A 23,385-nucleotide genomic window follows, 5' to 3' on the forward strand; every position below is an offset into this window, starting at 1 on the left:
TGAAGCAATTAAAATATCCTTATCTTGTACGGTGAAGGAGATATAGGAATATCCTTATCTTGTACGGTAATTGTGAGAAAACCTGCATGCCTGAGGAGAGTTCCCAATAATCTTTTTTTTTTTGGCGTGGTGGAAAAGCTTTATTGCTACCTCCGACCCTTGGGCAGGACGGAGATTATGTGGGACTCCCCCTTCTAAAGGGGGTATACCCGAACTAAAAACCACCACGGCATGCTCCTCTTTGGCTTTGTTAGACGCCCGGGGAACCCGTTGTTTACCTCCCGGTGGATAACGGCCTCGGCGAAGTCTTAACTATCACCGCTTACAAACTGACAAGTTTTATAGATCTTATTTATAAAAGTGGTTAAAATATACTCAAGAAGAGCTATTTCCACTGACTGTAATTAGCTCGTAATTGCTTTGAAAGTGGACGTAGGACACATTTTTATAATTATCTCTTAGGTTAGCTACAGACTTAAGACTTAATCTAATATAATCTAAGACTAAATCTGCATAATTACGATCAATCAAAAATGCAGAATTTAGTTTTTTTTTTAAATTTCAACAAGAATAGTGTAGGTTAATCAATGAGCCCCTTTTCTTGATCCATATTAGTTTTATGTGATCATGTCTTGAGTTCATAAATTTAAAATTTTTTATATGCATTTTAAATTTACAAAATTGATAATTCCTCCAAGTGTAGGTAAAAACACTAATAAAAATTATAAAAATGTAAGACCTTTAGTTTAGACTGTAATTTCTCAAGGTAGTCAAAAAACTCCGCGATTTCTCTTGGTTTTTGCTGAGGTTAAGTCAGCCATGCTAGGTGTGATATGCTATATGCTAACTTTGACATTTTTGTCTCAAAAATACATCAAATGGCTTGTTGAAGCGGATAAATAAGTCAACAATAAAATTTATTCATTCAGTAATAAAATATTACTTGCTTCAACGGTGAAGGAAAACATCGTGAGGAAACTCAAAGGAGTGTGGAGTCCACCAATCCACACTCGGCCAGCGTAGTGGACTACGGCTCATTGTGGAGACCCGTACCCTGTAGTGGGCTGGTAATGAGTTGATATGATGATGGTGATGATGAATGAAATTCATTAAAATGCCTGATTAGTGTTGCGACTGTATAACTGCTGTGCGAGGCCTAAGATGCCTTGTTAGAAAGTTGATACGTATTTATTTAACGTGAACCGTGCGAACGTTATTATTTTATAGTAATATGTGTTGGAAAGCCGAGGAAAGTGCGTCTGTCGGTTTATCACGGTCAGGTAATAGGTGTTTGTGGTGTGATTATACCTGAGTCTTGAAATCTGCTGATGGCTTACTGATACCGCCTCTAAACTATTTATCTTCGATGATAGCTCATGTTCTCTAAAGCTTGGCATGTCATTAAAGCTTGTCCAATGAATACTTTACATTTTTAATACATTAATTTGACGGCCGATTGGCGCAGTGGGCAGCGACCCTGCTTTCTGAGTCCAAGGCCGTTGGTTCGATTCCCACAACTGGACAATATTTGTGTGATGAACATGAATGTTTGTCAGTGTCTGGGTGTTTAGCTATATATTATAAGTATTTATATATATTATTCATAAGAAATATTCATCGGTTATCTAAGTACCCATAATACAAGCTGCAACACTTTGGGGCTAGATGGCGATGTGTGTATTGGCCTAGTATATTTATTCGCGCAACTTGGAAGTGGAAAACCACACTCGTATGGCGTCACGGTACACGGCGTGACGTTCTTTTGCGCCTTCACGCCCCCAAGCAGATGAATACTTTAAATTTTTTAAGACATTAAACATTTATTCGCGTAACTTGTAAGTGAAACACCACACTCGTATGGCGTCACGGTAGACGGCGTGACGTTCTTTTGCGCCGTCACGCCCCACTAATAGTAGAGCTTTTGTGACAGAGCTCGTCTGGAGCAGTACAACCGCAATGCTTATTTTTGCCGCCAAGCAGCTGTGTTACGGTCTGAAGGGCGTGGTTGCCGGTGTAATTACAGGCGCATAAGTCTTAACACCTACGCATCAGGTTGTGGGACTTCGTAGGACGTGTTTGCATGACCTGCGAAGTATTGCGCTGTGTTAAGGCGATCTATTAATTATTAAAAATAACTTCTATTAAAAAACGCAAGTTTCGGTCTGACCATCCTCAGTGACTTGACTTGAGAGGTGTTGACTTAAGAATGCACAATTGCTTTTTCACATCATGGAATCGCGCAAAGTAATGCCCGCTTCTTCCTAATTTCCCTGTTCTCTGACCGCACCTCACGCCATAGAAATAAATTCCAACCTCATCATCTGGATGCCTGGTATTCTTCTACTGTTCGAAATACCAGATCATTTCTGCCGCGCACTCGCAAATTATGGAACAATCTCCCATCTGATGTGTTGCCTCAAAAATACAATTTAGGGTTATTCAAGGGGCGGATAAACAAATTCCTTAAAAGCCGGCAACGCATCGGTGGCTCCTCCGGTGCTGCAGATGTTTATGGGTGGCGGTGATCACTTAACATCAGGTGACCCACTTGCTCGTTTGCCTCTATTAATATTTAAAAAAAAAAAAAATCTTAATGCTAAAAAATGGTAAAGAAAACGTAACGCAGGGCTAATATAAATCAATCGGAACCGGTTGAGTGGTTGAACCTGTTCAGTCATTTACAAAGGACAACTTCCTGATTATCATTACAAGCAGTCAAGGCGCGTTAGCTTAAACAGTTTTTTATCCACCTAATGGCGGAGGCAGCGCCGTAAATCAGCAGCTATTGGATTAGCGGCCCCATTCTCCCTGCATTTGCATATAGAATACAGGTACCTGCAGCGTAGGTACTTTGTTATAGTTTATGGATGTGGTCCAATTTAAAGGTAATTGCGTTTATTCTTGTAATTCTTGAGTACCAGTAGGACTGGTAAAGGTGGAGGGTTACATTCTTCTTCTTTTGGTGCTTTTCCACTATCTGTAGGCCGGCTGTCATCTCGTCATATAATTTGGGTTCTTCACTATACGGAGAAGTTTTGCTACGTTGGCTATCCCAGACCATTCACGAATCTAAACCACGACTTTCCTCTTGTACCGACTTTATCTGTTATTTATCAGTAACTTACCCATAGAGTATACAAACACTACGTCAGACTATCTCGCTGCCTGTCCGTGAAAACGCGTGAACTTGAGTCCCTACTGAAAATCAGCGTTGCAGTATTCCTTGGCAGGTACTTACTGCCATGGTGCAGAGCTGAATAGGTGACCCGTAGGTGATGCAACATAATCTTTAATTATTGTATTTGTGTTTTGTTTTATTGAGATTTTTCTCTTAGTTGTAGTAGGTTGTAATTTATTTTGGTTAATCAACATATTTGTTACTATTATTTATTCCTTAATAATATTTACGGCCGACTGGCGCAGTGGGCAGCAACCCTTTTTTTTTTTTTTTTTTTTTTGTCGTGGTGGAAAAGCTTTATGGCTACCTCTGTCCTTTTGGGCAGGACAGAGGTTATGTGGGACTCGTTTACCCGAACTAAAAACCACCACGGCATGTCCCTCTCGTTGGATTTATTGGACGTCCGGGGAACCCGTTGTACACTTCCCAGACGTCTACCAACAACCCCAGCTGATTGCCAGGGCAGTGGGCAGCAACCCTGCTTTCTGAGTCCAAGGCCGTGGGTTCGATTCCCACAACTGGAAAATATGTTTGTGTGATGAGCATAAGTGTTTTTCAGTGTCTGGGTGTTTATATGTATTTTCTAAGTATTTATGTATATTTATATATATATATAATTCATAAAAATATTCATCAGTCATCTTAGTACCCATAACACAAGCTACGCTTACTTTGGGGCTAGGTGGCGATGTGTGTATCATCGTAGTATATATATTATATTGTTATTTATTATAATATTATGCGTGAACATTAGTAGAAAATAGTAACATGTACTTCTTCTGTCTTAAAGTTTAAAAAGACCGCCTCTTACGACTCAGCCCGACTATAAGTCAATAGACTAGACTAGACACGGTAATGACGTCAGCCTACTTGTAGGATGGTTCAGGCATTCGTCCCACTTCGATCACTATCGCTCGGGTACCATTTAACGTACACTTAGTGATATAGATGAAATGATTCAGATAATGATTTTATAGCTAAGCCCGGACTAGCTGTCCATGTTTGGGGATCAGCCCGCGTAACATCTAAGCCGAAAGAGGTATTCTATTTCAAATCTCTACCAGTCGGTCTTTAAATATCTTTTTTGAATGAACTAACTTAGCTAGCAAAGTATTACCCTATTAAATAGCCATGACACTACGGCCCAAAAGTCAGAAAAAGCAGAACGCGAATGCGAAGTAATAACGCTTGCGGGCGATGCGACGAGGTGGGTCAGGGTTTATTATGTAGAATAACGTTGAAATTTTTAAAGGAACAGATATTTCGAGTTGAAACCGGCATGCCTAGAATCCTCCATAGTGTTCTCAAAGGCGTGTGAAATGTGCCATTCATGCCAGCCAGAGGACCAATTTCAAATACAAATTCAAAATTTCTTTATTCATGTAGGCCTATCACAGGCACTATGAAGCGTTCATACATATATGTTTACATAGTTGTAAGGAGATTGTGATAACTTCGTTCGCCACTTAAACCTAAAGCTACGATGGTCCCAAACACGCGCAGCCCACAACAAACTTAGCCGGGTTGTTATTTTTTTGTTATCACCATCTCACAGTTAATTAATATTAATCTATGAAGTTAGAACAATTCACATCCCAGCTTTTTTATCCTTTAAGTAATCCTTAACATTATAATAGGATAAAACAGACCAGTAAAATGTTAATAATGATGTTAAATAATTTCAGGTGGAAGCGATCAATGACTGAATTTTCCAAAGCCGCAAAGATTACAGCTGCAAAAGTCAAAGCGATGAGATTTAAAAGCAAAGCAGTTCCACGATTTTTTGATAACGTAATTTTAAGGCAAGGCGTAAAAAGTGATGTTTTGAATAAAAAAGGCAAATTTAAAACTTATAAAAATCGCATTTATCAATCACAGACACATAAGTAAAAAATTCATTTATTTTAAGTCTAAAAAGTCACAACTAGTTTATAAAAACTTTTAAGCGTCAAGTCAGTTTGTTTGTCGTAACTCTACCACCGTTTCGGAATGCAGATTCTACCAAGAAGAGACGGTAAGAAACGCAGCAGATTGTTTTTTTAAACATCATTTTACAGTTTTTCAGAATTTCAGAATTTGAAGGATTCAAGCCGTAGTCGACTTCACTAACCGAGTGCGGATCGGTGGAAACGCCGTTGAGAACATTATGGAGAACTCTCAGGCATACAGGTTTCCTCACGGTGATTTCCTGCACCGTTAAAGCAAGTGATACATAATTGCTTTAAACGGACATAAAACATATACCTTACATAGAAAGGATTGAACAGAAAGTTTAACGTATAGACGTTCTTTTTTGAAAGTACTTTATATGAGCAATAAATTTCAACGTGATCTAAGATGTAAGCTGAAAATCTTATCGTACAGTTATTTATTGCCTGCAAGCGCCATAATATCTGTTCTAGTTCATCTATAGTTCTATTGAAAGTTTTATAATATTATGTTTTATATCAATCAACACTAATATAGAGTAGAAAAATAAATTCGTCAGTAAATTCATCAAACATGTAAACTCGTAAACTATTGTCTTTAAAACATATTTCAATCGTGCCAATTCTAGTTAAATATATAGCTTCTAAACTAAACAAAATTCACACGTCCACAACTAGCGCTATCCTCTTCGTGTGGATACAGTGTGTAAAGGATAGCAATATTCTTCTTACCCCTGCTAATGAAGTTTAGTTTATAGATTTACTAGCGTACCCAGCTCGCTTCGCCGGGCTAGATTTTGCTTTATTTTATTTAAACAATAAACTTACATCATTAAATTTTTAATTTAAGTATCATAATATATTAAATCATTTATTTCTCTCCGTATTCATTCTCTTATTATCTACACCCATGTAAACCCAACAATAGAATATCATCATAGTAAATAAAAGCTGTGTTTAACAGTTCAAAAATAGGAGTGCTCCGATCGTCACTAAACTTTACAGGATTACTCGCCAGGTCAATCCGGAGATTCCCTGAAAGTTTCATTGAAATCGGTCCAGCCGTTTCGGAGCCTATACGGAACATACCCACACACTTTTCTTGTATATATATAGATGGAAGAGAAGATGACAACAGAATCTCAGTAATCAGAAACAGAATCTGTCAGAATTAAATAAATATACTACGAACATCGCCATCTTACCCCAAAGTAAAGATAGCTTGGTTATTAAGATAAATGATGAATATTTTAATAAATATAATTAAAACTGAAATATTACATCAGCTTTAGAGGTACATTATTTGCGGTCTCCAAGACTTATGCGTGAAACCGAAACTCTAATAGTTTTTGAGTATACCACTGTAATAGTTTTTACTGAAAGAAATCAGACACAGCCCTAACATGACGTGCAAAATTAAAATCAAGTGATTCCTGTTACTTTATTAGGTAATGTGCGCGTATCGGTCTTTTATCTTTAATAGGGTTGCCATAAGTAAACACTTAGAATGTTTTGATTTATTTATATGTAAAACAAATAATTTATATTATATGTGTTCCCCAAAATAAATGTTAGGTATTTGCGAAAAGTACTTATGCTTGTGGTATGAAATTCTTTAACCATTTACTACACTCATGGTAAAAGCATTAGACGGAAATGTTTTTAAAAAATAGGTAAAGAATTTGGTTAATAAGTAAGACGTATTATAATATTAACGAATATTTTTGTGACAGTTCTTAGTTTTTGTCTAAATTTAAAATCTTAAGTGTTATAGTAATTTGTAATATAAATTCTAAATATGTAAGAAAATTGCACGCCAGAAATTGGCAAACTATTGGAACTATTTCCACTTACAACACCAAAAAAATTTACACAGTTAAAGCAAAAAAAAAATTCTATTCTATGCTATTCTATTCTAAATATGCTTATTTTAATTTAATTATGCACCCTTAAACATATTCGATACCTTTAATCTTGGTACCTTCAAGAGTGAATAGGCAAGAGTGAATAGGCCTCTTCTAGGCAAGCGCGTCCCATCTTAGGCTGCATCATCACTTACTATCAGGTGTGATTGCAGTCAAGCACTTATCTATATATTAAAAAAAAAACAGATACACTGAAAAAAAAAATTAAGAAATAAAACATTAAACTCTTCTCATTGTGGTCCTCCCACAACCGTACCAACAACCCGTACTCTGTAGTGGGTCGGTAAATGAAAACATTATCAAGTCACACTGTAAAGGTGGTATTCCACCTCAAGGTTATCAAAAGCTACCGAAATGTATCTATGCGCGATGGAGGTGTCACATTTTATTTTTAGTGGGCGTATTTAAGCTGCGTACAGACTACTACAGTGTACGCGTAGTCATAAAGGGCTGGGAGCTGGTTTTATTTACATACATTTTGGTTGGTAACCGATTAAAATATTGTTTCACCAGTTAGTTGACCGAAAGATTTGTTGGGAAACAAACTGATTAATAACGACAAATGCACCTTAGCCCATTAATAATTGTTTTTAATTTTATGTCAGTTGTCAAAAATCTCATGATTTCTAACTTATTTTTTACATTTTCTTAATTTTTCAGAGAAATGCGTATAACAAAATTCAAACCACCTATCATGGTTCTGTAAACAGCCTTGGCTCTCGAAATAAATTATCTATATGACTGTGTGATTAACAGAAATTTAAGTCTACAAAAAATTGTATAAAAACGGTAAGAATTGCGTCAGCAATCGCGGCACAAACTTTCATCCTTATGAAAACTCATACATATATATTTATATTTTCAACTCAATCAATTAAATTTATTGGTACATTTATATTTTCAAGCCCTGTCTAGATAAGTTAATTAGCATATGGCGACATCCGTCGGCTATAGCAGCAAAGTTGGAGTACTGAACGCAATTTTCGTTATTTTAAAGTTGACTGGTGCACGTGATTACTTTGCTGTTAAAAAAGATCGTACAAGTCGCCCCAATCCGGCCCAAGCGTCGGCCGCGTCATTAACGTCGCTAGGTTCGTATCAAGACTGACTAGTTCGTGCGACACGTGTTCATTATGTTGTTTTCAAGTACCTTATGTGTATTCCTTATGTGTATGTATGTATCTTATGTGTGTATGTACCATATATGTGCTGCAGGTATTGACGTTCCAGACGCAAACAACCACACGTACAGTGAAACGCGTAGTCTGTACGCAGTTTTATATCTATCTCTCTATGTTTGATATGCATTCATTTCTATACGGTTCTTGGGACTTGGGAAAGTCAAGTTCATTAGGACGACGCACGACACAAAATAGATAAAGTCCTTTAATTAAAAGTGAAGAGTTACTTGACAGGTTAGGCTTGTAATGAATGTAATGCACAACCTGTAAAATTATAAGCGTACTAACAATACTAAGTAATTGATGCAAAGTTTACATTACTAATGTAACGTAAACTTTGATAACATGGCTCGTACAGGCAGGAGACAAAAATGATATCCCCTGATTATTCCTTGATAAGGGATAAAATAAACGTGTCCAGTGTCCACCTGCCAAAGAACGGCAATAAGGAATATGAGAAGTTTACCCCCATTTATTACAAGTATACCCATGCTAGCCGTGAAGGGTCGTTCTGTCTAGGTAAATACCAACTTTATGTTTAAATAATTGACAGTGTGATATTAAAGTAATACTGGAAAGAACATCAATTCTAATGAGTAGTGGATCTTCCGGGGATTTGAGCCCTCGTAGTTTTAGTAGTAACAATAATTCAATTATGATGGTTTAATATAACTGCTACAACCCTAACAGGTTAGCCCGTTACCATCTTAGACTGCATCATCACTTTCCAGTAAAATAAAAAAAAACATCATTCATTCGATAATCGAAGACTTCTGGTCTGGTTTTGCCCTTACATAACAGAATAGGGTCTTAGAGCATTGGCTGTTTCAATGCTGTTTTACAAGTAATTATTGTTGCAGTGGTCCCGGGTTCTATTCCCTATGCTCGGAGTATCTAAACGTGATCAAATCAGAAATGAGGAGATTCTTAGAAGAACCAGAATTACCGACGTAGCTCAACGAGTCATAGCTCGGAGAAACTGGAATGGCAGCCCCAGCGCAGCGTTCGTCGACACCCAACGAGGTGGACAGACGACATTCAGCGCGTCGCAGGTGGAATATGGAATTCCCTACAAAAGACCTACGTCCAGCTGTGGCGTCTGTCGGCTGATATGATCATGACTCAGATAGACATTTTAATAGTACGTCCGTATGTAACCTTAAAATGTTGGTTGTCTTCTTTGTAGTTGCAGACATTCAGATCCCGCAATATCTTGCCATTGGTTTTGCTGGCAATAAAATAAAATAAATTAATTGTATATAATACCAGTTAATGATGGATTATGATGAAAGGTACATTATACGTCGCCCCTCCATTATCAAGAAACGATTACCAGTAGAGTCCGCTCCAATTACTTTAATGTGAATTGAAAGCCCGTGCGTCGTGACACTTAGATCGCAAGCTATTTCTTTCTCAGCTAGTTTATAGATCGACTTTTTTTGTGATCGCTACTAGTGATGTAGGATGAGCATTGACACGTCTTAGTCTTTAGAGTGATAACTAGCCACTGCTAAAGCCTTCCACCAGCCTCGACCAGCGGCAGTACAGAAATAATAAATTCCCAATTCGCCCCTGCCGGGAAGCGAACCTGAGACCACTACAGCAATAATCACTTGCTTGGTGAGCCAATGCTCCAAGACCCTTTCTGTTATGAGAAGCCAAAAGTCTTCGAACATCGCATGGTGCCAGTGATGAAATATTTTTATTTCACTCCCAGTTAGCCGTTGACTGCAATCTCACATGATGGTAAATTAAGTCTAAAAGTGTAACCGGCTGACCTGTTCGTCGTATATCAGTTATTTCATATAACTGATATACGACGAACAAACAAATACAACCCTAAATCCCTAATCGGTGGTAACTAGCCACGGCCGAAGCCTTCCACCCGACCAGACCGTAATTTCGCATGGATCCAAGTTCCAAACTATGGACCTCGTGAATCGTAGTCGACAATGCTAGCCATTAGACCAATGGGGCAGTTGGTAACTCACATGACCTTTAATCTTATACTTATATATAAAACTGAAGTGTTTGTTTGTTTGTATATTTGTTTACTTGAATGCGATGATCTTAGGAACTATCTACTGTTCTGATTTGAACAATTATTTCAGTGTTGGATAGCCTATTTATCGAGGAAAGCTATAAGCTTTATATCACCACGCTAAGACCAATAGCATCAATGAAAGCTATAGGCTATATATATACGAGTGTATATCATCAAGCTAAGACCAATAGCATCAATTAAGAATGTTGCAAAATCTTTTTCCCATTTGAAAACTTCCGCTGCGTGCGCTGCGTTAGCTAAAATTTCGATAAAATCATGTATAACAAAAATGTTACTCTTGAAAAGTTTTAAAAAAAAGTCTATCACAACATAAGTCTATCTTTTGAGGTTGACTTATACGCGGAAAGAGTCGTGAGGGACCGCTAGTAATAAGATATTGATTAACATAAGATATGTGATTTATGAATTTAATACTTACATCACAATTTCTAATGATATGTTAATCGTGAAAAAATACGGGAATAGATTTTTAATTTGTCTTGGCTTCTGCATAAACTTGACCTAAACCTTATGACACTATCGCGCATTATATTGAATACTAGCGGTCGCCGGAGGGCGGGCTTTATTACAAACTGTTATTTTACGTGCATTATTTGTCTGTTAATCAGAGAAGGAGATCGGATAAGATGTTTTTTCAGGGCTTTTAGTAGATTTTTAACATGGAGATAGTCCCCTATGCCAAAAATCATGTCTATTGGAAGTTTTTTTTTAAATAAAAAACCGTAAAATATCAATACTCAGGTCGGTCAGGATAAAAATACGTAAAATATCATTACTTGTAATTGTCCTATAACTACACGGGTATTATCACAATCATAATCATATCAAATTATTACCGTCCCACCACACGTCACGGGTCTCCCCCCACAATGAGAAGGGGTTAAATCCATGGTCCACCACCGGCCCAGTGCGGATTTGGTGTACTCCACACACCTTTGAGAACATTATGTAGAACTCTCAGACATGTAGGTTACCCCAGGATGTTTTCCTTCACCGTTTAAGCAAGCGATATTTGAATTACTCAAAACGCACTTAGAAAAGTTAGGCAGTGCGTGCTGGGATTAAAACTCGGCCTTCCTCGGAGTTCCTTTTTACTGGGCTATAACCGCTTGTATAGGTATAGGTATTGCAAGCAATAATAAATAAGTAGCCCAAAAGTTTGTTCATTTGAACGCGCTAATCTCTGGAACTAACTGTCGGATTTTTAAAACTTTTTTTGCATTCAATAGCCCAGTTCTTTAGGAAAGTTATAGGATGTATACACTCTTTAAGACATTTAGGGGAAGAGCTAAAAAATAACAGCGAGAGCGGGCGATGCGATGCAGTGAGTCGGGGTCAACAATCCAAGAGACTATGATGATGATGATGATGATGACTGTGAAGATTTCAGTGTTCCTGGTTTAGTGTTTATATATATTATTTATTTATTAAATTATATATATAAACCATTGCATTTATCGAAACCCATATAAATACAACTTAACCTGAGGTTAACATTGATGGAAAAATGTCTATTACCTACTGTAGTGATAACTCAAACCCAACGGGCTATTTGTAGGACATTTTACGTGGGAAGTGATTATGTAAATCGGTAAGTTCATTCATTGGCCATTGATTTGTGATCATCGGTCTATAATGACCGGTTTCGAGTTTGTTACATAATTTGAACCTGTGTTTAAATGTAGAGATTTTATCATTATACGCAGGTAGGTTCTGTAGGTGGATTAAGTTGTTTTGTGTGACTAGAGAGTACTACCGACTTTACATGTGATAAGCGAATTTTTTTTTAATATACTACGACTATCGCCATCTAGCCCCAAAGTAAGCGTAGCTTGCGTTATGGGTACTATGATGACTGTTGAATATTTTTATGAATAATATACATAAATACTTATAATATACAGATAAACACCCAGGCATTCAGGTTCATCACACAAAAAATTTCCAGTTGTGGGAATCGAACCCGCGGACTTGGACACAGAAAGCAGGGTCGCTGCCCACTGCGCCACTCGGCCGACAACTAGTAAAAAATAATATAAGTAGATTCCTTGTGTTTTATCTCATTGTGTTGTGCTGCAATAACGTTTTTCTATTCTATTCTATTTTAATACGTAGGTACTTAATCATACATAAATACTTAAGAACATATAGATAAACTGTTAGGGAGAAACAACACCACAGATATGTTAACGTTACATAGTATTATGTTACTGCCAACATAGCATTATATTTGTAGGATTTTAGTTTATTAAATTTTATTTAGTTACCTTAATTGTAAGATCTTTTCTTTTTCTTTTTGTTTATGTTCTCATTGATATGTTTTTGTGTAGCGTGTACTCTATTTGTTTATTCTTATATGTTGTTTTCTCCAATAAAATATTTATTATTATTTTTATTATTAATAAGAACCGCCATGTGTCTATCGCCCTGAGGTGTAGGTGTTAGGCTCATGTGCTTTTAATAACACCGGTAACCACACTTTTTAGACCGGAACACAGAAATCCCGTGCAGGTAAACGCAGCGTAGGTCTGCCTCCAACGAGGTGGACAGAAGACATCAAGCGAGTCACTGGGAGCCGCTGGAAACAAGCGGCCCAGGACTGTGGATTTTGGAACTATGTCCAGCAGTGGATCAATCGGTTAATCAGTTAAGAAGATGATAATGAAAAAATATTCGCTAAATTAGTTATATTATTAATCGCCGAAAAAGAAGTACGAAACACTTATGGAATTCAAAGTTTTTAAGTTGTCGCACTCACCTTGATTCCAAGCTGATGTAACATTCTCATGGTAGAAATACTCGTTCTCCTCTTCATCGGACCACAGGACACCTTCGATGCTCGACGTGATCCCTTGCCCCTCCGCACCCTCCACCACAGACCTCCTTGACAACTGATCGTAACTGGGTGGACGTGATAGAGAGTACGCGGAAATATCAGCTAGTGACGACCTAAAGTTCTTAACACTGCGACTATCAATGGGCCGATAGTAGCGCAAAGATCTTGTGTCTTCCGATTTAACTGACCTCAGGGATCTACAATCGTAATTGAGGCCTTCATTCGTGATGTCCCCAAGTGAAACTTTGAAATTATTAGACGAAATATCCCCGAGTGAAACTTTGAAATTATTTGATGAAATGTCCCCTAAAGGGACTTCGCATGATCGTCGCTTCATACTCGTTTTCTGAGAAGGTGTTTCGCCGGTTGCCTGCATGTGGCGACTTACGCCGGCACTGTGCAGGAATTCGTTCGAGTTATACATTTTTTTTATCTAACTTACTGCTAATATTTAGGAACTTTTTAATTGACTACATGTGGAATTATTCGTTCGTTCGCGCCCTAAGTGAAGTGGTCGTAATCTGAAACAAAAGAAACGAAATTGTTAATTTAATATTGTTATATTGTTTGTTTAGAAGCTGTGATAGCCCAGTGGGCAGGACTTTGACGTCACTTTCGGGGTGGGGGGGCGAGTTCGAATCCCAGCACGCACCTCTAACTTTTCAAAGTTATGTGCGTAAAAAATGGTGAGGAAACCTGCATACCTGAGAGTTCTCTGAAATGTTCTCAATGGTGTGTGAAGTCCACCAATCCGCACTGGGCCAGCGTGGTGGACTACGGCTTTGACCTCTTCTCATTTTGGGAGGAGACCCGTGCCCTGTAGTGGGCCGTAGTAGGTTCATGTACGTAGGCTAGGCGTACGGTACGTAGTATTTTGTAGGCTGTGTTGATTTGTTTTGATGGCTCATGTGTTTGATCTGTTTATTATAGCTATATAAAAAAATAACCCTATTAAGATTCGGTTGCCCTTAAAAATCACTCTAAAGTGATAGGACTGCCTGGGCGCAATAGCTCTATGTAAAATTATTCTATCTAGCAGCCTTAGGTAAATTTTATTAGGATTTTATCAATCAAAAAATATTAAGGGGTTTTCCAGAAGTAGACGGTGAATATTTAATTATAATTAAGATATGTTTCTACCTAAAAGAATTTCTTGCTTAGTCTAAAGTTTATTTTCCCCTTCCCTTGCAAAAACTGCATGAAATCCAAGTATTATCAAAAAATAATAACTTTGATTGCATTTTGTTACAGTTCTTGAAAATATAGCAGCGCCATTTAATTAGTAAAAAATTTTCTGAAAGAGCCATCTAGTACAAAACGCTTGCACTACAATACAGCATGTGTATTCACAAATTTAAAAAGCTTGGCTGCTCACTCTCGTGTTGTATTGACAACGTAGTTTTAAAGTAGTGCGACAGATGGCGGTATTCTCTATTTCTTTCAATTAGGAAATGTAATTTGTATTTTTTTATCGTTAATATGTTTGAAGCATGTCTCAATAAATAGGCTACGACAAAAACTAAAAGGGGATAATGAACATGAATAGGGCAATCCTTTGTTTTTGACCTTTGTAATATTGGTATAGGATTCCAGGCAGGATATTAATTTGCCAGAAGCAATTACATTATTGGGAGCCGTTGGAGGCAAGCGGCCCAGGACCGTGCATTGTGGAACTCCCTACAAAAGACCTATGTCCAGCAGTGGACGTCAATTGGTTGAGATGATGATGATGATGATGAATTACATTAACTTAGGTAGATAGGGCATGCAATAACAAGCATGTGCACATACAATACATGCTCGCACAATTAGTTTTATTAAGCTTGCAATTCATCCCCTAATCTAAAAATAAACTGGTACCTACTTTTTTATTTATTTAATCGAAAAATACAATAAAGTTTGTAAATAAATATTCATTTTTGAAGGTGTAAAGCATAAACTCTTAAGAGTTTTACCGTTACACCCTGCGCCGTCGACAATCATTGGCCCTGTGTAACTGCAAACTTATCTCATAAAATTATATTTATGCTAAACTAAATTGTCATTAGGTAACTAATCAAAAGTGGCGACAAATTTTAAGTATTAAACAACGATATACAGCTAAATGAGTGTAGGTCAAAAATAAGTACTTAGATAAAAAGTGAACGAGGAGAGTACAAACCATTTGTACCTATACGCATCAAGACTGCAGTAGTAGGTGCTCTAAAGAGCCTTCTCTCTCAACCGATCACAGAATGTTTCAGGTCTGTTGTTGTGATATTTTTGCGTAAGCAGAACTAACAGATTGTATCTGTTACATTTCTCTTATAGTAGGTATTATTGTCATAATTAAGTTTTTTGTTATTTACCTAGTTACTTAAGGGATGATATATCCGTTGGCATATCCGTGTTAGATAAAAGTCTCAAAAAATAAAGATAAAAAAAAAAGACGGCAGTATCATAGTTTAAGAGGATTTCATTAAATTATTTCAACAAAGTTTCAGAAATAAATATTTATATTTCCATATTTATTATCAGTTGACTTATTGATGTCGTATTTCTGAAAAGAGGCTTCTACCCGCCTCTATATTCCAACGTGAGTTGGTGGGTGTAATCAAATCTTAGCACTTAATCATAATATATATAGAATACTAGCTGTTGCCCGCTACTTCGTCTGCGTTTGATTTTGTTTTAAAGTATTCAGTATCGCTAAGCCTTAAATGAGTATAGTTGTATATATATATATATATATAACATGTGACTGTCAATTAATTATAGACAAATAATTTGCAATAAAATAAAATTGTGACTTTACTCAAAGATCTAAGCAATCCTATCTCTTAAGTTGGACCAGACTGCTCACGGTGTGCCAATTTAATTTAAAATCGGTTCAGTAGTTTAGGAGTCCTTCGCGGACAAACATCGTGACAGAAGATTTATATATATTAATATATGGGACTTGCTCCCACTAAAAACTCTGTGTGTCCCTCGACAGACCTATAAGTACGGGATTAACTTGCGTATTCACCGGACTCTCGCCATGGTTTTGACCCCGATGCATGGCCGGTTCAATCGTCGATGGCCTGGCCATTGCGGAATCCTCCAGGTAAGGCAGGCTACACGGCACACTGCCTACTCAGGTGCCTCCTGCGAGGACTCGGACCAAGGCTCGGTTCGACGTTAATCTGACTGTTAATGAAGTGTATCGAAAAAGCAGTCGTATTTATATCAAAATACCCACTAACTCAATGTCATGAACATTGGTTTTTAATCAAATATGTAAAAATCTATATCAATTTAATAAAATATCTGTCAAATATAAATTTATAGTTATCTTTAGTTTAATTACTTACCCACTTTATAAATTCACTGTAACACTTGTTATCCTTGTTCAAATATTGTTGTGACAAAGGATCATTGTCTAAAACACAATTGTTGTTACCGCAACTTCGTTTAATTACGTCTGCGAGCTAAAACTGGACTGGTCAGTGGTAATATTGTTTCCGTGATTGTTGTTCCAGAGCTGTAAACCAACTTTCAAGTTGGTTAACTTTTTGTCACTGACCGACCGACTCTGTGACAAATCGGAAAGTCTGGAACAAAGTACATTGAGAATTATTCCGCTATTTTATCACACAAGTGTGTTTGAAATGTTTTGTATCTTGTCAAGCGTTTCTTTGTATCTATCGGGGGATCTTTCTATAAACGATTTGAACAGAGGTTTTTTTAAATTATAGTTTTTTTGGCATTCATTTATGACGGTGAAACGTGATCATGAAAGAAGAGATTTGCTGCATTTAATTTATTTATACCTATTGTCAGTTTCTTAATAAAAGACTAGGTTATTAATTTAAATATTAATATTAATTAAAATTTGAATTCCTTACAATTTTATGATAATGTTCTACTTATAACCTCGCAAACAAACTGGTTCACCAGTTTGGCAAGAATTTTTTTTATGTTACGTTTGTATGCACCTCTTTGTAAAAATAATTAGAAGAAAAAATAACCGCCTGCTTCTGATTTATGCTAACCTTGTAGTGTCGACAATATAGTTTGCTAGCACTGTCCCTTGGTTATGTAAACCCTTCCCTGGAAATTTAGCAGAAACTGTATACGAGACAAAAATAAAAATAAAAATACAGTTTAGGCTTCAATATTGGTTATTAGGCTCAGGGCTAAGGGCCCTCTAAAATTTTTTATACAAAACAGCCGCGGAAGATCTGACCAAAAAAAATTTCACTTGCCCCCCCTAGACCAGAAGCTAGTTACGCACATGTACCTATATTATAAATTCAATCCATTGACATTATCTTCAACTCGCATAGCACTTTTCGTAAAGTATCACTAATCAGTAATCTGATATGCGGTTTGGTTAATTATGTTTTACTAGCGTACCCAGCCCGCTTCGCCGGGTTAGATTTTGCTTTATTTTATTTAAAAAATAAACTTACATCATTAAATTTTTAATTTAAGTCTCATAATATAATAAATCATTTATTTCTCTCCGTATTATTTCTCTTCTATTCTTTTCTCAAGCGGGTGAAGATCATTATCTACACCCATGTACACCCAACAATAGAATATCATCATAGCAAATAAAAGCTGTATTTGACAGTTTGCCATTTCAAAAATAGGAGTGCTCCGATCGTCACCAAACTTTACAGGATTACTCGCCAGGTGAATCCGGAGATTCCCTGAAAGTTTCATTGAAATCGGTCCAGCTGTTTCGGAGCCTATACGGAAAACACCCACACACTTTCTCTTTTATATGTATATATACTTTTATTTCTGTTAGTCTAGTTTAAACATAGTTGTAATATTAATTTTAATCATTGCTTATACATATTTTTCTTTTGGGTCGGCTTTTGTTGTTATTGTTTTTTAATTTACTCTGCGTTTTTGTATCTCTAAACGTGAGGCGTAGGTTTCAAGCCTCGTTCTCCTGTTACAATGCTGCTTCGCGGCAAAAATGCCTTCACCATGCTAACCAGTTGAACAACGAGGCAGTTACCGCAACAAAAACAAGTAACCAGGTTAGTGATTTGCTACCATATTACATTTTTGCCGCCCTGGGGAATAAATCCCCAAATAGCAGCCAACTGCGGAGTTTGAAACTAACGCCCACCACAATTTAAAACTGAAACTTTCAGCGAATGCCCCTGATAATTGTAGCCGGCGCGCGCTTTGAAATTTTTACGCTTTTTGAATTTTTAGCGCGCTAACTTTGGCCATTTCTGCATTGATGCAATGCGGTTTGGTTTCGGAAACTCTAGGTATGACGTCGTTTATACACGTCGACTTGTTTTTGTCGTTCAACAGTAGCCCAATGTTTGCTATTCATTGGTAAAAATCAACAAAATAGAAATATTTAAAAAAAAAACATACTGTTTGTGCATGAGAAGGATCCTATTACGAGCGTAAGCGGTGCGATGCGGCGATTCCAATAAATTACAGTCGTTTTATGCAGCAGATAAAAATACTCGAATAGGCACTTAATTTGATCAGCTGCTTCGAAATTCCTAACTGCACAATTAATGTTAATTTTTTGTAACTGCTTTAGCAAATAATATTCAATATTGTTTAGAGTTACTGTAGATATTGGATACGGATAGAACACAGGGGTTGTTGATCTTCGATTCGAGGACACAGCCTTTAATTTTTGAATCTTTAAATATTTATTGTCTGCTGTTTTTGCGGCAGTAAACATACAGTCATGAAGTAAGTACAAATATAAACGATTCATAAGATACAACTCGCAGACAGGCAAACGCACCTACAGACGGACTGACAGCAGAGTCTTTATAATAGGGTCCCGTTGGCACGCTTCGGGTCCGGTAAACATAACTTTGCTTTTCCGTTTAGCTTTAAAGCCTTTCACCACAATATCTGAGTCTGTGTTAGAAACGGCAGTTATTGTACCTATCGCAAAGCAGAACTTTTAAGGTTATCTCACATATATGTAGGAGGAAACGAATCGTACCTCGATGTCAACCAATAGCCTTAGTGTTAGTTTTCTTGTGAACTAACGTTACCTCCACGTTAGCGTTATTCTGTAATTTTGTATGAAATAAAATAAATAGAAATAAATATACTACGACAATACACATATCGCCATCCAACCCCAAAGAAAGCGTAGCTTGTGTTATGGGTACTAAGATGACTGATGAATATTTTTATGAATAATATAATACACATAAATACGTTTTATATACAGATAAGCACCCAGCAATGAAAAACATTCATGTTCATCACACAAACATCTCCAGTTATGGGAATCGAATTCACGGCCTTGGACGCAGAAAGCAGGGTCGCTGCCCACTGCGCCAACTGGTTGTCAAAATATACTTAGGTCATAGGTTGGAATAATTTACTTTTGTAATTAAAATGTTTTTTTTTTTCAAAATAATAAGAAACTTTTTAAAATATTATATACAAAATGACGTTTGACAGCAATGATCGCGTGATTTACGCCTGCCGCAATCTAAGAACAACGAATAATAATCGCAAGTCACTGTAATGGGTATTAAATAACCTTGCCGTTTCCTAGTTGTTGTGTGTACGATAACCTCAAATCTGTTTTAGAAACGTCAGTTGTATCTGCAGCACAACTTATGTTGCCTGTCACGACAGTTGGTGCCTAACTTCAGTCTGAGGGCGCTTGTACACGCTAAGAAAATTTGCCGTTCCTGCGACAGACAAGACAAATTTTTCGTGTAGACGACAAGAATTTTGTCTGTTCCACACACGAAAACTTTTCGTGTCTTCCGCAGACAAGACCAATGGAAACGTGTACACGACACGATTCTTTTCGTGCAGTCGACAGTCGGGCGTAGGGCGCGCAAGTAATAACAAGTGTAATCAGTGAGTTTCGTTTATTTATATAAATGTTAACTACAAAGCAAAAAAGAATGATAATTGCATATTATTATTATAACAAAATAAAAAAGGAAACAAAAAACAAGAGACTTTACTGGGTTCATCCAATTATACAAGAGAAAAATGGGTTTGGCGGGTTCATTACCCTTTACCGTGTCATGCGACAACATGAGGAAAAATTTGTGGATTATTTTCGCATGAAAATGTCTACGTTTGACAAGCTTTTGACAACAATAGAAAATAATATACGACATGAAAATACCAAAATGCGAGAAAGTATTCCTCCATACATTAGATTGGCCGTAACATTAAGGTAAGTAATTTTTTTAAGCATATTGATTTGAACGTTATACAATAATAAATGTCTTTGAAGTGTTACATGTTTCCAAATTCAACAGACTCCACATGTTCATATTCTTCAGAAAAGTCAAAGTGAAATTCATCTGTATGCGATGTTTCCACACTACTAATAGTTTCGGTGTCAAATTCAATGGATGTAGATTTTTGAGTACTGTAACCTGGTCGAGTCGAGTATGATGGGCCGGGTACGTTAAATGACGACGTAGAAGGCTGCGTTGTTTTGTAATACTCAGTACTCCATTGATGCTGAACATCACTTCCCTTTCGTTGTTGCGTAGAACGCACAAGTTTTAAAACTTCAAACTGGAAATCCACCATTTCCTCATCACTGAACTTATCAACACTCGGAGCTATACTTTTAAAAAATGACATGGCACGGCTCTCTTCTTCTTTGGTAACAGCCTTTATAAATTCTGCCATATTTTTGTCCACCTCGCTAACATCCTGTTTCTTTTTTTTCGCGATCGGTGTATGTTCTACGGGACTTTTTTCCACGTTTGTTGTTTCGGGTATATTTGACTCAGTGTCTCGGCGTGTTACAATTTTTGTCAAAAATAACATTTCGTCGTAAAAATCACATTTACGAATCTTCTTAGCACCCGATCCCGATTTCATTTCTTTAAGTCTTCTGTGACATTTCATCCACCTATCTCGCAAACTTGTCCATTTTTTTGCTGTAGACTTTGCTGAAACAAAAAACGAACTACCGTTAGAAAGTAGGTACCATCTATTGCAAGTAGACATAAACTTCATATAAAAAAGGAAATGACCTCATTGTAAGAGTAAGAACACACTTGCAATTAATCGCACTGCAAGTTGCAAGTGTGTTCTTGCTCTAAGACATTGTTACAATTTTTTACAGATACATGGCAACTGGAGATACCTTCGCACGTCTTCATTTCGATTTTCGAATCGGAATAAAAACAATAGCGAACATTGTACGTGAAGTTACTCATCATATTTGGTCAGAATTATCTACAGTTTATATGCGGATGCCAACACAAGAAGAATGGTTGAATATAGCACAAAGATATGAAATAAATGCCAATTTTCCACACTGTCTTGGAGCACTGGACGGGAAACATATTAGAATAATTAAACCCGAAGAAAGTGGATCAATGTTTTTAAATTATAAACATTTCTTTTCTATTGTTCTCATGGCTATTGTGGATTCCAACTACAATTACATTTTTATTGATGTAGGGTCGTATGGTAAAGAATGTGATTCAAATGTTTTCAAAGAAACACAGTTTTGGAAAAAACTTGTTGACAATACGTTAAACATACCATCCCCATGCTCTATAATAAATACTAACTATATATTACCATATGTTTTTGTAGCTGATGAAGCTTTCGCACTTCATGCTAACGTACTTCGACCCTACGGTGGTAACGAACTCACAAAAGAACAAAAGATATTTAATTATCGCTTGACAAGGGCAAGAAGATACGTCGAGTGTGCATTTGGAATAATGGCCAACAAATGGAGAATTCTGCACCGATCTTTAAACTTAAGTCTCGATTTAACAGTTGCTATTGTAAAAACTACTTGCGTTTTGCAAAATTTTATTCATACAGAAGAAGGTCACGTTGAGCCTTTAATCAATCGAGACCGATTAAATAGTCCATTGCATTTAGAAGGCAATAATCTCACAGCAGACGAAATTCGTCAAAAATATACTGAATATTTTTCCTCTGATGAAGGATCACTGCCATGGCAAGATAAATACACATAAAAAATAAGTTCTAAAACTAAAACCCGACTACTAAATTTTAATCCAAAAAGTGTGAAACAAGGAATTATTCTTACCTGCCATATTGTTTAAATAAACAATTACATGTTATATTTTTTTTCATGTTTATACGTATTTTATTATAAGTATTAGTCATTATCGTTTTTAGCAAAGCCGTGTCCGTATGCTACTTAGCGCTATTGAACTTATGATTGCTTGCAACTTAAATCTTTTATTGTAGATGTATTTAATGTGGGTAACGACAATGATTAATATTTATAATAATATATAGCTATATAGAATATATCTAGTAATCTGTATTTTTGAAAATTGTAAAAAGATAGTAATATGTTGTATGTACTTACCATATTCATTTTTTTTGACATTTGTCATTTCGTCGAAGTCTTTGTTTAAGATAGTAAATATTTCTCTCCATGCTTCGTATGTGAGTCTTTTATCTTTATATATGTCTAAAGTTTTGTCCCACAATACCGGTCGTCCTTCTACTAAAGTTATAAGTAACTCATCAGCCATTTTGTACTCTACGCTGCAATACACGTCCACACCAAACGCACAACGCACAACAAAAACTGGGCTGGCTCAACCCTACTACACCGCCCCCCCGCCGCTCCGCAACAACGTTCGCCGCGTCGTGTCTTGCGCAGACAAGATTTTTTTTCGTGCACCGCTGCGAGCAGTGTACACAGTTATTTTCTAGTTACGACACGAATTCTTAGGTACGCCCGGCGTTTTTTCTTAGCGTGTACAAGCGCCCTGATTGGCTTGTTGTTATCGTTCAACAATAATTATTATTTCACCCCGAGGGTAAGGTGCAACTTTTGCATGCTTGTGCAAAAGTTGGACGCTTGTGTGATACATTAATATAGATAAGCAGAGCTGCTTTTTGTATAAAAATCAGTGTTCATAATTTATCCAAACATAAAAAATACATACGGCATTCTGACGGCCGATTGACGCAGTGGGCAGCGACCCTGCTTTCTGAGTACAAGGCTGTGGGTTCGATTCCCACAAATGTGTGTGATGAACATGGATATTATACCAATAATGAGTTGTGAAACAGAAATGACGGGGTTCACTTGTAGAATAATATAAATACAACTTGTATATATTGAAAGAAGGGGTATTTTTAAATTAATAACTTACCTATATGCTAGTTTATAAGATATTTTTACATCCTAACATGCCGACCTAACTGCATTAGGTTATGTATGTAGTCGTATTTAAAAAACCTATTGCATCCAACTAAATGATACCAGCATGAAAGCACTTATCATAAAAGTCGTTTGACATCTAGCCAAGG

General features: G+C 36.7%; 3 protein-coding genes across 3 annotated transcripts in view; 1 reads left to right on the top strand and 2 right to left on the bottom strand.

Annotated features, from left to right (window-relative positions):
• LOC120629718 (protein TANC1) overlaps window positions 1-13,618 on the bottom strand; it is a 246,436-nt gene extending 232,818 nt beyond the window's left edge. Inside the window, exon 1 of the mRNA XM_039898717.1 lies at window positions 13,036-13,618. Coding sequence (XP_039754651.1) covers window positions 13,036-13,537 — 502 coding nt within the window. The 5' untranslated portion in view covers window positions 13,538-13,618. The remainder of the gene's footprint in view (window positions 1-13,035) is intronic.
• Window positions 13,619-19,756: 6,138 nt separating this feature from the next.
• Window positions 19,757-22,380, top strand: LOC120629953 (protein ALP1-like). Its single transcript, XM_039899047.1, has 2 exons — window positions 19,757-20,284; window positions 21,194-22,380. The coding sequence occupies exons 1-2, from the start codon at window positions 19,980-19,982 to the stop codon at window positions 22,065-22,067; spliced, it is 1,179 nt and encodes a 392-aa protein (XP_039754981.1). The 5' UTR covers window positions 19,757-19,979; the 3' UTR covers window positions 22,068-22,380.
• LOC120629954 lies at window positions 20,284-22,830 on the bottom strand. Its single transcript, XM_039899048.1, has 2 exons — window positions 22,430-22,830; window positions 20,284-21,017 (listed from the first exon to the last, which is right to left on the bottom strand). The coding sequence occupies exons 1-2, from the start codon at window positions 22,596-22,598 to the stop codon at window positions 20,347-20,349; spliced, it is 840 nt and encodes a 279-aa protein (XP_039754982.1). The 5' UTR covers window positions 22,599-22,830; the 3' UTR covers window positions 20,284-20,346.
• Between the last annotated feature and the right edge of the window lie 555 nt (window positions 22,831-23,385).

This window comes from Pararge aegeria, chromosome 15 (assembly GCF_905163445.1).
Source record: "Pararge aegeria chromosome 15, ilParAegt1.1, whole genome shotgun sequence".
Lineage (NCBI taxonomy): Eukaryota > Metazoa > Arthropoda > Insecta > Lepidoptera > Nymphalidae > Pararge > Pararge aegeria.

Coding starts and splice junctions, on each gene's coding strand:
- LOC120629954 (XM_039899048.1), bottom strand. CDS start 22,598: ATGGCTGATGAGTTACTTATAACTTTAGTAGAAGGACGACCGGTATTG. Junction 21,018..22,429: donor TGTCAAAAAAAATGAATATG/GTAAGTACATAC, acceptor TTTTTGTTTCAG/CAAAGTCTACAGCAAAAAAA.
- LOC120629953 (XM_039899047.1), top strand. CDS start 19,980: ATGTTAACTACAAAGCAAAAAAGAATGATAATTGCATATTATTATTAT. Junction 20,285..21,193: donor AGATTGGCCGTAACATTAAG/GTAAGTAATTTT, acceptor AATTTTTTACAG/ATACATGGCAACTGGAGATA.